At 43.5% G+C, this 15913-nt stretch overlaps 1 protein-coding gene across 3 annotated transcripts; it reads left to right on the top strand.

The window, feature by feature from the left end:
• Positions 1-57: 57 nt before the first annotated feature.
• LOC140106319 (uncharacterized) lies at positions 58-14811 on the top strand. 3 transcript variants are annotated; one of them, XR_011850761.1, is made up of 8 exons: positions 58-311; positions 1088-1542; positions 1693-1812; positions 3243-3299; positions 6186-6314; positions 10918-11021; positions 12030-12641; positions 12725-14811. XR_011850761.1 is itself a non-coding variant. In XM_072130713.1 (7 exons), the coding sequence occupies exons 2-7, from the start codon at positions 1090-1092 to the stop codon at positions 12067-12069; spliced, it is 900 nt and encodes a 299-aa protein (XP_071986814.1). In that variant the 5' UTR covers positions 58-311; positions 1088-1089; the 3' UTR covers positions 12070-14811. The 3 variants fall into 3 exon arrangements, 2 of the variants coding, with proteins under 2 accessions (XP_071986814.1, XP_071986813.1); XM_072130713.1 differs by having other exon boundaries at positions 10921-11021; positions 12030-14811; XM_072130712.1 differs by having other exon boundaries at positions 12030-14811.
• Positions 14812-15913: the final 1102 nt, after the last annotated feature.

Raw genomic sequence — 15913 nt, 5'->3', positions numbered from 1 at the left:
TAAAAAGCTCGGCTACAATGGGCCGCGCCCCAGCTGGTTGCTTTGGGCAGACACAGTCTGACGTACATCAAAATGCAGGGACTACTTTCTCCAGAAATGTAACTCCAGATGCCAGGACCCTGTGATCGGTGATGACGTCACTGCCTGTGGGTCTGGGAGCGATGCCAACAGCAGAGGAAAGCATCTATCTCTGACATTTCTATGTAACAGGCTCCAGGCTCCGGATGATGCGGCTCCATGTAATTCCTCCACTGAGGATGAAGAAGGAATCAGCAGACACAAGGGAGAAGGTTTCTTCTGTCGCAGGCGAGGTAAGTCACAGACGGCTCCCACTATTACATTTTATTGCATATATTAGTTCTTGGCTGAGCTTTTCATAGTCTAATTTAGGTAGAACACGTTACAGAATTGTATAAAACTCCTTTTCCTTTGTATTTTATTAACTTCTATAAGTTACAAGGAAAGTTTTGTCTTTATATAGCGATGCACAAGAGCCGAGATACACATTCTATAGTATATTGTGATGTATAGAGTGTAGCGGGCTTAGTTTTTGGCTTTGGCTGTGTTGGTGGCTACTAGAGCTCTACATACATGAAATGAGCACCGAGCACCGAGCGACCCATCCTGGTGTACTGAGCTACGTGGTGCCCACTAAACTCTAGCAAACATTTGTTGTCTATCACCACATTGTCCTCCAATACTAGGTTCCAGCTTCAGTCTCTGGGAAGTTCTCATCTTATTAGACGCCTCATTGCTTAGTAGGTTGGGTCTGCGGCAGGAGCTTCTGATCTTCTCCATTATTTTAGAGTTTGGTTCCATAGATTATTTCTTGGTTCTCTGTAATTTTCCCCTTTGTTCCGTCAAAGTTGAGGCAGAGGAAACCCTTTGGGCTTTTGTTGTTGTTGCGTTTCATGACCCCATAATACACGACAGCGAAGCAAAGCTGTGAGAGTCTGTCTGGTTTAGTACGGATGTTCTGGAGAGGTTTAAGACCTTCACGATAAGTCTCTGGTGGGCAGTTTGTTACATTTACTTCAGTTTCAGAAATCTGTTGTATTAATCGATTATTACTCTTTTTTTAACCAAGTAATGTCCTCATCGATGAATGGAGACAACAGCTGTGACTATGGCCGCGTTCACTACCGACCTCCAGGGTATCCAATGTCCAGCACTTCACAAATGTCAAACATCCGTTCTGCTCCACCTGCCACTCAGCAATGGGACAACTCTTCTCCTCCTCCTGCGTATGACACCATTGACCGAATACCGGGGTGGAACGAGCGTAATCCTTACTTGTACACATCACCGACTATTGAAATTTGGATACCGAGAACTGAAAATAATGTTTTCTCTACTTCTCAAGTATCAAATGTGCTTCCCAGTGCTCAACAAGCTCCAGACCCACAGGATAACACTCCTAACACTCCATCTGTCTCTCCGGATCCCAGTGGACTTTCTACTCTTTCCCATCAGAACACAGGAGTTCCCCAAAATACTGACCTCAAAGATACAATGAGGAGGTTTCAAACAAAAATTCTTGGGGTGAGTTTGTGTAGTTGGCACACAGAGACGTGTGATAAGAGGCTTGCACTTGTCTGTGAGTAGCGTTTGCGCCAGTTTTGCGGCAGATAACTGTGCACCTAAAGGCGCGCCATTGTGATTTCCTAACCAGAGTCTGTGTCTTCTTTCCAGATTCTCCTGATTATTGTGTTCATTATAGAGATATCTCTGGGAATATCGGTGGAATCTTCTCCTATCAGCAGTGACGTGTCACCCGCATTGTTTGGCATTGTATATTGGGTGCCGGCCTTTGTAAGTACTTTATTATCTATTCCTTCCCCCCGAGCCCTCCCTTATAGGGTTATCATTCTTTGCCCCTTTAAGTCCCTAAACAACAACATTTTGAAGATGTATGAAAATCAGGTAACTTTACCAGGAGAGGCCGGAACCCATAGAAGATGTTGCCTGGAGCCGCCCTTTACCTTATAATATATACTGTACATTATATACACACATCGGGGGAGATTTATCAAGCTGCCTAAGTGTAAGAATGTGCTTAGTTGCCCATGGCAACCAATCACAGCTCAGCTTTCATTTTACCATTGCTCATGAATATTTTAAAGGGGAGCTGTGATTGGTTGCCATGGGCAACTAAGCACATTCATACACTTAGGCAGCTTGATAAATCCCCCCCATCTATTATATATATACATCATATGCTCAGACATACATTTAACGGGAACCTGTCACCACATTTTTACAAATACAGCTGGTGACAGGTTCCCATAGAGTCCTATTAACCATCTGCCACCCTGCTTTTAGTTAAAAATTGTTGCCCTCACATCCCCATAAAACAACTTTATCTTATATTACCTGACTTTAAAGGGGGCGTGTCCTGATTGGCCGGCCCCTCCCATGCTTTATGCCTCCTTACTATTGGCACTTTATGTCATGTGACCAGGGTGATGTCATCTATGGTCCTATTATCCTCTACATTTGCAAAATCTACCCCATGTATGTATGTGATCACATGAAATCACAGCAGCCTCCATGGACTTCTACTTCTCCTCATCCTCCATGAAGATTGCTATGATTTCATGGGATCAGATTTATGCATAGGTAGATTTTGCAAATGTAAATGGTATAGGATCTTAGGTGACATCACCCTGGTCACATGACATGAATGTACCTCAAGACACTATTTAAAAATAATTGACCCAAATGGGGGGGGGGTATTTATCTGGGTTTCTGCACCAGAACTCTTGAGTAGAAGCCATGAAATAATCTTGAAGGTTAGATATTGCAAGCATGTGTGATGGGGGGTGCAAAGTAGAGTTATTGGCTGCACCAGTTTTCTCTGACCTTGCACTGAAAAGAACGTCTCTGGATCTTTCACATGTATATAAAGTGTCTGCGCCAGTTTTGTGTCTGCGTATAATACAGCAACTCGACAGAATTGTGTCTTCCCCTATATATTGAAGGTGCACCCAAAAAAAGAGGGTGCGCCAGATTATTGCAGACCTGGTGCCAGTATACTATAATCTACCCCACCCTGCACCAGAGCGCGACGCGCTACACTTACTACAAACTGGCGCACTACGGATAAATCCGGGCCATGGCGTCTTACACTACATCGTCAGGCGCAGAGATAAATCTGGCGCAGTATAAGATGCTGTAACCTTGCCACAATTTTGGTAAATGGACTTTTACAAATATTTGTACATTTCTTGGTTTCTTTCCAGCACATCGTTGCAGGAATCGCCTTGATTTTTAGTTGGACCCGGACTTCCATCTGCTCCGTGAGTTGTTTTATTTTACTTTTTTGATTTATGGACCAAAAATCTTGTTTATCCACCAAATCATCGTATCACATGGTATCACATTGTATCACATTGTATCAGATCTTGTCCTACATAAATGGATAAATACAATGTATATTCAATGGGAGCCGTATAATCGTGTATGCAGGGAGCTCCCATTAGGGGTTATTTCTGAATGTAAAAATATCAGCAAAGCAGTATACATACATAACGAGGTTACTTACCTCTGCTTGATCCTGATTTAAAGGAAACCTACCATGTGATTTGGTGCAGTATGAAGCAAACATACCCTGAGAATGCTGCAGCTGCACTGATGCAGGATCAGATCTTGGTTAATCCCTGAGCTGAGGGGTTTTGCTGAAAAAACAATTATAACATTCAGGACCTTGGGAAAGCTGGGTCAGCATGTAACGCATTACACACAGGAGCTTGTAAATACAAATGTAGGTTAGTCAAGACATGACTAATCAACCTGAGCTGGATCACTCATACACAGCAGCTGGGGGATGGTGAAGCAATTGATTATTCTGTCTGGCAGGTAGAAAAATGATTGCATCATCATCTCCTGCAGAGAAAAACTCTCCTGCTAGGAGAAGCGCTGAACCAAGCGCTGAAGCAGCCATAGAAGGGGCAGAGCTTCATTATCATAATATTATATCTGTTTGATCAGCAAAACCACTCAGCTCAGGGATTAACCAAGATCTGATCCTGCATCAGTGTAGCTACAGCAGTCTCAAGGTATGTTTCCTTCATACTGTATCACATCACATGGTAGGTTTCCTTTAAGATGCCCCTCAGACAATCTAGGGTGATTGAACAATAGGAAGAGGACACTAGGTAACAGCAGTCTCTCATTGGGAGAGACCTTTTGTAACACCAGTGGGCTGTTAGCCAGTGTGGTACCGTCTCCAAAGTTAAGCCTCATGCACATAGCCGTTGGGGGACATATACACGTTGGATATACGTCCCCTATGGATCAGCAATGGGAGTGCAACGCCGTATGGTTACATAGCCGTAAAAAGATAGGACATGTCCGTGCGCCATGTTCCTCTATGGAAAGGGGCGAGGGTGAGCGGCGCTCACCCCCTCCTCCTCTCCCCGGCACCGCCGTGTGTCCATTGTGCTACGGTACGGCGGGCACACGTGTGTGTGCTTGTAGCATTACACTGTAACACAATACAGCTTCAAATGACCGCTCATATAGCATCATGGACATCACATGCACTTCACATACCTGACGTGTTGGCCCTGATAAAGGGCGCTGGAGGGTGCCGGAAAGCAAAGTGCCTGACTGCAAACTAACAATAAAAGAATCATCCGGGTTTCATTTCTCTGAGGAGTTTCAATTCTTCAAAAGATTTGGTTTGGGTCACAATGAGCGGAGCCGATGTTGGGGTTCAGGTACAGGTTTGATCTCTTAACCCAAGAATGTCTAAGTCAGAACAATGAACCTGAACCCCACCATTGGCTCCACTCATTTCTGAGCATTGGGTCCGCTCATCTCTAGTTACAATCTATATTGATCCAATTGTCCTGGACATGTCCTTCCAGAGGCTCCCGGCTGTCTTGCCAGTTTTCCCATTATTTGTCACTATAAGCGTAAAAATCAATGGATCTAAAAAGAACAATGAAAGTTAGAGTCTGCAAGTGATCCTCCATGGACCCCACCTCCTGAAAATTATCTGCCCCTAATTTATGATCAGCTGACGGTCTCATAGATCTCGTAGTGTCACAGACAAATTTATATGTCCAGCAATTTTTGGCACAAAACCTCACATCATCATTCTCTAGGTGGACCCTGTAGATGCAGATGATGAGGTTTTGGGGTCTTGTGTTGCACATGGCAGTGTGATTGGTCAGTGCTGGAGTGCTGATGTTTTCTACAATACTCCAATTTACGGCACAGTGATGACACGGCCACGCTACGAGGCAATCATCACATTTTTGCAATACAATGCACGATGCCCACCTTAAAGCTACCCATAATTTGACCATCAATATAAAATTAGGCCAAGCCTCGACCATTTTGGCCCAAAGTTTGTCGAGGCGCACCCCCCTTTACAAAACATCTGTGTAGACGAGACACGGGTACATTCCAAAGGCAGGTTAAAATTCCACCAGTAACTGCCCATAGGTACATCACAATGTACAAGCTGCGCGGGAGCACCACAGGTTTAGGGCTTATGACACCGGAATTATCCCTCCAGGATGCCCCCTGTCCTAGGAGTTAGTGGGGGGCTTGTGTGGGATCTGGGGCACCCACTGCTGGAGAAGGGTCACCACCTGTACCTGGATAACTTTTATACCAGCATTTCACTATTCCAATCCCTCAGGTCCAGAGGTTCTGTAGTGTGCGGCGCTGTCCTTATGGCACTGGACCCATAGAGGTCTCCTGGATCCTTATTAGGGAGCCACTTAGAAAGGGGGACATCAAGGCGCTCAGCAATCAGAACATGGTGTTGGTCGAGTATAAGGACAAAAGGGATGTTGTTGCTTTGCCCACTACTCATGGGGACCCCAGCACCCTCACCCCTGTACAAGGTGCCACCATTGCTACCCCAAAGCCAGACGGCATCCTGGCTGACAGTAGATACATGGGTGGGATGTATCTACCACAAAGTGAAAGGGACAAATTCTACCACAAAAGGGAAATTATGTGGGGGTGGAGGGGGGGGGGTGCAGGTTTAGGGCCAGAAAATCATTTGTCCCTCATTTTCATCCACAAAAGTTGTGAGTAGAGATGAGAGGACCTGGCGGACAGGTTCGGCCGCCGGACTCAAACACCGGACATGAACGTCAGTACCGCTCAGCTCTAGTCGTGATGTAAAACAAAAGTCATCATAACCCAATTCTGATATTTTGCAGGTGCAATGTGCCCTCTATATGAATGTATTATCTTTCCTCGTCAGTGGGATTGGACTTGCCTTTTATGTTTATAACCTAAACAGCCTGCACTGCACCTTTACACAACCTACGATGTGTTACAAAGCTCGGGTAAGTCATGAGATCATCCGAAATATAGTCATGTAAATCAGTGCAGTTATCTGTGACATACATGAGCACGGGTCAGCGACATGCAGCTCATAATATACATATCATCTAGAAAGATTTTACGTTTGATGATGGTAGATGGTCTCATGGTAGATGTCCTTTAACCCCTTGAAGACAAGATTCTTAAATAAACACAGATGAACAAATTAACATATTCTCTAGTTCACTGTTATTAACAAAAATCCAGCATTTCACAGATATAAGTTCATCCTGTCTCTATCAGTCCTGCTGGACACAATTTGTTTGTCCTTGGATATGACCATAAATCTTCTGACTATGGTCATATTCTTCTCATGAATAGCTTCTCCTGTCTGCACACTGCAGTTATCTCTGCCTCCTTCCCCTCCCCCTCCATTGCCATACCAGCTCAGACACAGGCACTTCCTGTGCAGGGACTTATTCTACAAGCTACAGGCAAGATAAAGTCTTTAAAGTAGAGCTGTGTGTTTTATTGATTAGGTGAGTGAACAGAACCGAGAGTGTCATTGTGTTTTATATCCATCTCTGATCTGTCTCATCTCTTGTTCTATGTGTCAGATACTAGTACAATGTTGAGAAGCTAAATAAAAGTGTATATAACCCTGTACCCTGATAATCTAAGCACATTGTCAGCACACAGCATCTCACAGCACTAGATGGATCATGAAGTGTCTGCTCAGAGAGTCCCCGCTCACAGCACAGAGGGATCATGAAGTGTCTGCTCAGAGAGTCCCCGCTCACAGCACAGAGGGATCATGAAGCGTCTGCTCAGAGAGACCCCGCTCACAGAACTAGAGGGATCATGAAGTGTCTGCTCAGAGAGACCCCGCTCACACTCTGGAGTCTTACACCGACCATTACTGAGTGATAGGAGCTAAAACAGCAACAACACTGAGTAACATTGTACAGTAAGGGGTGTGATGGACACGAGCTGTTACTATCACACGACTCTGATTGCTCTCTGCAATAATTACATCTCGCAACAAAGAAGCTTTCTATAGCAGGACAGCAAGCAGAGATCTAGAAAACCACGAGGAATTGATACAGAATGTATATTGGAAAATTGTATAACGTTCACACACCCATAGGATTTACTATAGTCCCCACTGGAACCCCAGCAGTCCCTACCAGGTCTACAGGTCAGAGCGGCCCATATTTACCGGAGCCTCTTAGTAGAGACTGTAGCGCTGGGGGGGGGGGGGGGGATTTTTCAAATACTTCTTTCCTTTTTTTCTGGTTTTTGTATAGATGTTACAATGTTTACAGTTTTAGCAGCAAATTCTCAAATTTTCCAGGGATTTGCAAAATACTGTATTTTTGGTGAATCATTTCGCTTGTAAGTCCCTTTTAGAAGCTTTTGTACTATAAACCCACTTTGTAAACCCCCAACTTTTGGGAAGTCTGTTAACCCTTTAATTCTTTCTCAGGAATCAAACGAAAATGGATTGGAAATTTATTCATATAAATTTTTTTTATAAGAATATTCTAATTTAGCCCTGAAAGGTGCACATCCATAGGCTGAGGGGTAAGAATACATCTTATCTCCTGAGGACGGCGATCCCTCACATGTGGATATCAGATGCTGCTGTTGCGGCGCAGAGCGAAGTGCAGAAGAGAATTTGTGCTATTAGGTTCTGGCGGCCGATTTGGCTACAAATATTTTCAGGTGACACAAAGTACCAGAACAGTAGAAAACCCAAAAAGATGTCACCATTTTGGTAACTACACCAAAATGTATTTTATCTAGGGTTGTAGTGGGCATTTTAACCCCTGAGATGCTGATACAAAGAGAATGGTGCAGAGTAAAATCTGCATTTTTTTTTACATATGGCAATTTATTGCCAAATATATTTTTACCACTTCATTCCATTGGTGAGACACAAAAATCATGATGCAGATTCTCCCAGGGTTGGTCTATACTCCATGTGTGGCAATAATCTACATGCTGGGCGCACGGCAGAGCTCAGAAGTTAAGGACTGGAGAACAGGCGTTTCACATACTTTTGGCAGCATAAAGCATTTGTAGATGGCCTTACAGACCAGTACAGTAGAAACCCCTAAAAACCGACACTATCTTGGAAACTACACCCATCCATGAAAACCTCTAGGGCTGTAGTGAGCATTTTAACCCCACAAGTGGTGACCCAAGGATAGTGCATTATGTATAGTGCATAGTACAAAAACAGCATTTCTAAATATCTTGTGCCCAGCCCCTGCCACTGGAGACAAAAATCTTGATGTGGGTTCTCCCGGATATGGCAATACCCCATATGTGGCAATAATCTGCAGGCTGGGCACAGGGCAGGGCTCAGCAGGGAAGGGCGGCATGATGTATAAGCTGTGTGCCTCAGGGTATATGAAATGTTATGTTATACTATAGACCTGCATCCAGGTCCTCTCTTATGTTTCTGTTTTTGCATTCTCTCCAGCGATCCTTCCTTTTTTAGTGCCCCCTGTAGCTGTTGGGGGTGATATTGGCTGAGGGGTCTGGGCTGTTTCTTGGTCACCAAACATTCTTTTAATTTTGTATATTCATAGAGCTTTCAGAGGAATAAGAAACTCTGTACTTTTTGATTAAAGGCCTAAAATTCCTTTATTTCAAGATTGTTTTGGAGGGAAATATTGCATCATATTTGCCATTTTATTGCTGCATCGAGGAAATCCCATAACTCAACTCCCAACAATACAGAAAGACCTTTTATCTGCCGCTCAATATAACATAGATACTAATAGCGGGTACAATTACTGCACCAATAATTCCCAGTCTTTTAGACCACAATATGTCTGGTAAGTGTCACGGGTGCCGCTGCGTCCCACATCCCGTGCCCTTCTCCGTGGCAGTGGTCCTTACCAGTCTCACCTCTCCATGCTCCTGCTCCCGTCCCAGCGCATGTGTCCCCATTCCCTATGGCATGCGCTGGCGGATGACACTTAGATTCCGGTCCCAGCTGTCGGCTTGTGTTATTGTCCACGGTGGTCCAAGGGGTTCACTGCCCCGGAAGCCTGACAGTGTGCACAGTGATTCAGATGTTAGTGGTCCATATCACTTTATGTGTCGTCCAAATGATATGAATTCTAATCGTGTGACAATATTTCAGATATTACTAATCCAGTACATTCCGTAAATGTGCAGCAATTCAGATGTTAATAGTCTGTTAGTAGTTTCTAATATTAGTAGTCCAACACCTGCAATACTTCCTCAGTACAGATACTGCACAGTTAAAATTAAACATGTGGTTTACACCTGACTGTTTAAGGAAGCTTCCACTACTCTGGGGGCTGATGTTATTAGATGCAAAAGGGTTAATGTTTGGGTGCTATTGCACTTTAATATGGTTGGTGATCTGTGCCCTTAAGATGTGTTCTCACCCCTCCCCTGTTACCTCATGACGTCTTCCCCTCCTACAGGATGTGGCGGTTTATATGGCTGATAAATCAAGCTTATCTCCCTCTTTGAGGCGACACTCAAGTTGTCCCTCCTGCCCTGTTATTAAGATGTTATGTTTCTCTGTAATGTTTTATCTTTGCATTTTATGATTAATTTCAAGTCACAGCAGGTGGAATGGTGGGAGATTTGAGATGGTGGTTGCTCGGTTGGCCGACTTGCCAGCTGGGAGTCCACCTGATGTGGAAAGTGTTGTATTTGCTTAGTGCTGAGATTTTCAGGATCACTCCTCCCAATCCCTGACCTCTCCTCTGACCCCCACCCTCTCCACATGAGTTGTCTCCCTTATACGCTTTATTATTGTTTTTGTTATTTTCCTCCTTTCCTGGTACGTTTTGTGTATACTATGATGGACGCCATCTATTTTTCCCTGCATGAGGCGGATGTATAGAAATACCCGGTTCAGACTTCTGTGTCTTTGCCTTTCCCTATTGGCTTTTCATTGTCCATCACCTATATAGGTGATTTTGTTCACTTAGAATTGGATATTATGTTGTCTATTTGCGTCTTATTGCACTTTGTATCCTTTGTTAACTCTCTCTTTATCAAAAAAAGGAATGATACAAAATAAGGGGGATCCCATTTAAGAATTTTAAGTTGCCTCCTGGCTCCACCCCCAGGGGTAGGGGGCTGAGGTTGGTATAGATTTTTAAAAAATATTGGACACATTTTTTGTTTTTCGATCTCATGTATATTTTTCAAGATGTTCCACCGTCCCAACCTTTTTGTTACATCCTTTATATGCAGCGTACATATATATTTAGGCAGAACAGTAATCGACCCGTCTGTGAGCCTCGATGATGAGGAATGGGAACAATTTCCATGATCTTGGTGGGAGCCTTTGTTTTACTTTGCAAATGTAAATGAGACTTTGGATGAAGCGAATGAAGTGGATCAATGCATCTAAAGAGTTAATCCTGATCAGAGGTCGCAGGTTCATGCTGATGGGTCTTCGCTAAACTTTTTCTCTTCTTTCCTTACCGTCTGTTTCTCACTTTTACCTTCTCTCACTCTGCGTTAGTTCTTTTATTTCCCGGATGTCTATAGACCTGAACTCTGTGACGTGTATAAGAAAGATCTAGAAGACGGTGTAACCATAGTTTCCCGATTTTGTTCCCACAGCAGAAAGCGACTGTCATATACTGCTGCCTTATTGGACTAAATGCTCTGACGCTGTTCATCTCCTTCGCTGCGTCCTGCATCGGATGTGCCTTTCTAGAAGACAGGTAACTTGTGCTCCAATCCTGCGGGGAGAGCCCTTCCCAGCGGCTCCTCCATCGGTATGTAATAAATGTCTCCAGAAGGTTACAAACCGGACACGGGTTCTACATTCTAGGTAACATTGTATGGAGAACGCAGCGAGGATTCTAGGCTCCTTCCTTCATTCCATCCACTGGACGATGGATCATTCAATGGAAGTTCACTATTATTTATCCATAATGACCCCCAATGTGTCAGGACAAGGTCATGTATCTTTTGGGGTTTGAGGGAGTCAATCAGGGGGTCAGACCCCTCAAACCTGCTGACAGCACCAGACAGGAGTGAAAAATATAGTGAACAAGTCACCATTACACTAAGTAAAAAATACACATTTCTATTTTGGTACCAGAGATGAGTGGACCCAAAATGTAGGTTTGGCGTACGGCGTATTAAAGTCTGGAAAATTAATGCCCCCAGCCACGGTTATGATTGGTTACTAGAGCTCCCTGGGGCATAGACATTGCTGTTTCCTAGGGAACTGGCTGGAGGAATGAGCCTAAAATCCAAACCTGAACCTACACCGCGGGTCCACTCACCTCCAGTGCCGACCCATCCAATCCGCATCGGGTAAGAAATAAAACTATAACTGTCCATAAATGATATAATGTAATAATGAGACACCGGGAAAAAGATTAGAACCTTTAATAAAAAGCCTTTGTTGGTGATGAGGCCACATGACGCCTCCGGTACGGAGACACTCGTTACATCCATTGTTCCGATAGGATGGGACATTCCACATTTATTTTCTCTCTCTAATCCCAATGGAGTTTTTCCTCAATGTTTTTGTGATTATTGTTTTACTGAAATGTCAACCTTTGTGTCATCTACGTCATCCTGATGGTGGCAGATCATTATCGAATAGGAGACAGGAGGACACAGAACCGGAAGGAAGGAATAGAGAATAGAATCCGGGAAAGAAGAGAAATGACACTAAAATCAATTATCACCTAACAAACTCTTTTCTCTCTCTGCAGATCACCTTCCCATGTACTCGCCATGATGCCACTAGGATGACATGAGGCAAAGTGACACCAGCAAAAAACAACAACAGTGACCCAAAACCACAGAGACAGTCATGGAAAACCACAGTGACAGCGATCCAAGACCGCAGTGGCAGCAATACGGGACCACAGAGACACAGAGACAGTCATATAGACAGTAGAGACAGCATATAGACAGTAGAGACAGTCATACAGACAGTAGAGACAGTCATGGAAAACCACAGTGACAGCGATCCAAGACCGCAGTGGCAGCAATACAGGACCACAGAGACAGTCATATAGACAGTAGAGACAGCATATAGACAGTAGAGACAGTCATAAAGACAGTAGAGACAGTCATACAGACAGTAGAGACAGTCATATAGACAGTAGAGACAGCATATAGACAGTAGAGACAGTCATACAGACAGTAGAGACAGTCATATAGACAGTAGAGACAGTCATACAGACAGTAGAGGCAGTCATATAGACTGTAGAGAAAGCATATAGACTGTAGAGACAGTCATATAGACAGTAGAGACAGTCATACAGACAGTAGAGACAGTCATACAGACAGTAGAGGCAGTCATATAGACTGTAGAGACAGTCATATAGACAGTAGAGACAGTCATATAGACAGTAGAGACAGTCATAAAGACAGTAGAGACAGTCATATAGACAAGAGACAGTCATATAGACAGTAGAGACAGTCATGCAAGACAGTTGCCTTTAAAATAAGTGTACTTACTACTTACCTATTATAAATGTTTTTCATGAGTTATGCACCTTATTGTGATAAAACTGTATTGTTCTTTCTCTGACCTTTGTGGTTTGCCCAGTGAATGCACTTTTTGTAGTTTCTACTTGTAGCAGCTATAGTGTAAACTGTGTTATAAATATAAGAGTAAAGGAATCCGGCCGAGTACTGATCTATTTTATATCAGTAAGAATGGACTATCCGGTACCGATAGTTATAAATAATTGCTTCTTGTATCCAGAAATACCAGCTCTGGGTTTTAGTTATGAATCAGCAGAATCCGCTAGTGAGTGTTTCCCTTGTAGCCGCTGTTGTGGCCGGCGTAGAGGCTGCTGGTGGTCCGGGACACTCGGGGACCCAGAAGGTTGGGCTGGATTCCTGGCCCACTAGGCAGTTACTGCATACATCAGGTACATCTGTGTCTCGTGGGATTTGTGTCTCGCTGAGGATATCAGTTGCCATTTAGGGCAAAAAAACCATTTACTTTTCCATAAACTGCAATGTTGCGGCCCGGCTGGTCAGACACCGACCTTCATTCCAATGTCTGTAGTGTTCTGCTACTGGCTCTGATCCTATCCCTACCTCGCTGTCCGCTGGTCCCTGCCTCGTCGTTTTATTCTTCTGCTTATTCTGATAATCCGATCTTGGGTTACACAATCGCTAGGAGGATAATCCGCATCGGCCGTATAGAACCGAAGCCACAAATAAGAGACACAGTATAAGATACAATAAAAGTAACAGAAAACAGAACATTCTAAAAGGAATAAGACAATAGCCGGAGTCATGGTGGCCGCGGGGCAGGAGAAGACCAAGACCAACAACTACAGATGTCCTGAGCCCTCGGATGGACGTCTTCCAGAAGGCTCTATCCTCCTCACCCCCTGACACGATAGATTTATTTATTACCATTAAGGATTTAACTCTCTTTACACATAAATCACTTCTGAAAAACATTTCAGCAGAGCAGAGGATAGTCAAGTAAAATATCCTGCAGCTACAGATCCTCAATGGGGCCATGTGGCTCCAAGTTATGCCAATATTTATATTGCATTTTTTGAAAAAACATTTGTACAGGCGGTCCCCTATTTAAGAACACTCGACTTACATACGACCCCTAGTTACAAACGGACCTCTGGATATCTAGGCTACAATAAACTACTATAACAGGTATCACAGGTGTCTGTAATGAAGCTTTATTATTAATCCCGGTTTTTATGAAAACCAAACATTTTTAAAATCCAATTGTCACAGAGACCAAAAAAGTTCTGACTGGGATTACAATGATAAAATATACAGTTCCAACTTACATACAAATTCAACTTAAGAACAAACCTACAGACCCTATGTTGTATGTGACCCGGGGACTGCCTGTATATGAGTCGGTAGAGTGAATCGATAGCGCCGTGGACCTGTTATGTGGACGATGTCTGTCTACTATGGAAAGGGTGTGAATAGATCCTTGTCATCAGGGCTGGATTACGGTGGGGGGGGGGGGGGGGGGCCCCTTGGTAGTTCTTTGATATTTTAAGCAGGAAACGTAATTGATGCGATTTCTGTATCGTTTGTAATGGTAACGTGATGTATGTAATAGAAACGTATAAAAAGGAGGTTAGGAGACCGCGCAAGTCTGAGAAAGGAGGAGCTACACCCGTCAGACCACTCCCACGCTGAAGGTCTCGGTAACGCCGACAATGCAGCGTGACTATGGACAATGGACTCTCATTTTCATTCTTGTACTTACTGCTGTATAGACAAAGACAAAAACGTTCTGAAGTATTTTGCAAATGTTTATTGGAAGGTCCCAATTATTTATATAAAGCGTGTTACATTTGGTTGAGGACATGGTTACTCGCGTCAGTCTCTTCCTGGGGCTGTGGGAGAGGGAGTCTTTAACCCCTTAAGGACGCAGCCATTTTGTAGCTTAAGGCTCAGCCCCATTTTTTGGATTCTGACTTGCGTCGCTTTATATGGTTATAACTTTTGAACTCTGTTACTTATCAAAGCGATTCTGAGATTGTTTCATCCCCACATGTTGTACTTCATTTTACTGGTAAATTTTGGCTGATAAGTTTTGGGTTTATTTATAAAACAAATTTCTAAATACTAAAGTTATCTTGTTTTCAGGCAGAAGTTTTACCACCTAAATAAGTTGCTGAATAACATTTCCCATCGTCTCCTTTACATTTTCATCATTTTTTAAATGTCTGGATAATTTTTTTTGAAGTCATGCGGCTTATCGGATTTTTTTGTATTTTCAGAATTGACTATTTTGGGAATAATTAGTGTTTTTAAATTTTTAGCTTTTTGGAAGATCGTTAACCCCAATAAATCAAAATGGAGGTGAAGTTGTGCCGGTTATACGTTCATTTAGCCCTAAAATTTACACATTTCCAAAAGATAAAAATAGAAATCCCACCTTAAAATTAGTTCTGCAATTCCTCCTCCCGAGTGCAGAGACCCCCAACATTTTCTGGTTATTCGATCTTGACTTACGTATTTCAATAATCACTTTATATTCGGGTTTTGTGCCATGTCTCTGCTGTGACCTCTGACCTCTCTTTTGTGTTATTTGTATGTATATGTATGTTTTATGTTCTCACTTTGGCATAGGGAAGGACTGTCTTCTAGTTGTCCTATATCACCTACAATCACCCTCCCCGGCCGTCCTGCGCTGACATTCACTAAGAGGTGTTGACATGGGAGCAAATTCCTCTAAATCTGACCGGTAGATCCGAGCAGAGTTTTTTGTTCCAGTCTCTGCCCGAACTCCAGCAGAGACTATAGTAAATGTGTCGGGCCGGGCATTTACACCACGGCCCGCCCTCCGCCAGCCTCACTCCCTGTCCCTACAGTGGCATGTGGGTTGTAGATACCTGAAAAGTGTCAGGAAGAGGGAGATTCATGTGGTTTATCCACCTGACAACTGGCAGAGAAGCCATAATAAATCTGGGCCGTAGGGTCAGAGCGATCGACACTCTAGTCAAGTTCTTCCCACTTCAGCTGTGATTGACATACCTGCAGCCGGCTCGCTCTCGTCATTGTTCTTACTATTACATTATTATTTACAGAAAAACGTTCGTTCCAACAGTCAATAAGGGGTTCACATACTTCCTCTGTTCTT

This window comes from Engystomops pustulosus, chromosome 11 (genome assembly GCF_040894005.1).
Source record: "Engystomops pustulosus chromosome 11, aEngPut4.maternal, whole genome shotgun sequence".
Lineage (NCBI taxonomy): Eukaryota > Metazoa > Chordata > Amphibia > Anura > Leptodactylidae > Engystomops > Engystomops pustulosus.
This window is presented reverse-complemented; position numbering and strand designations above follow the sequence as displayed.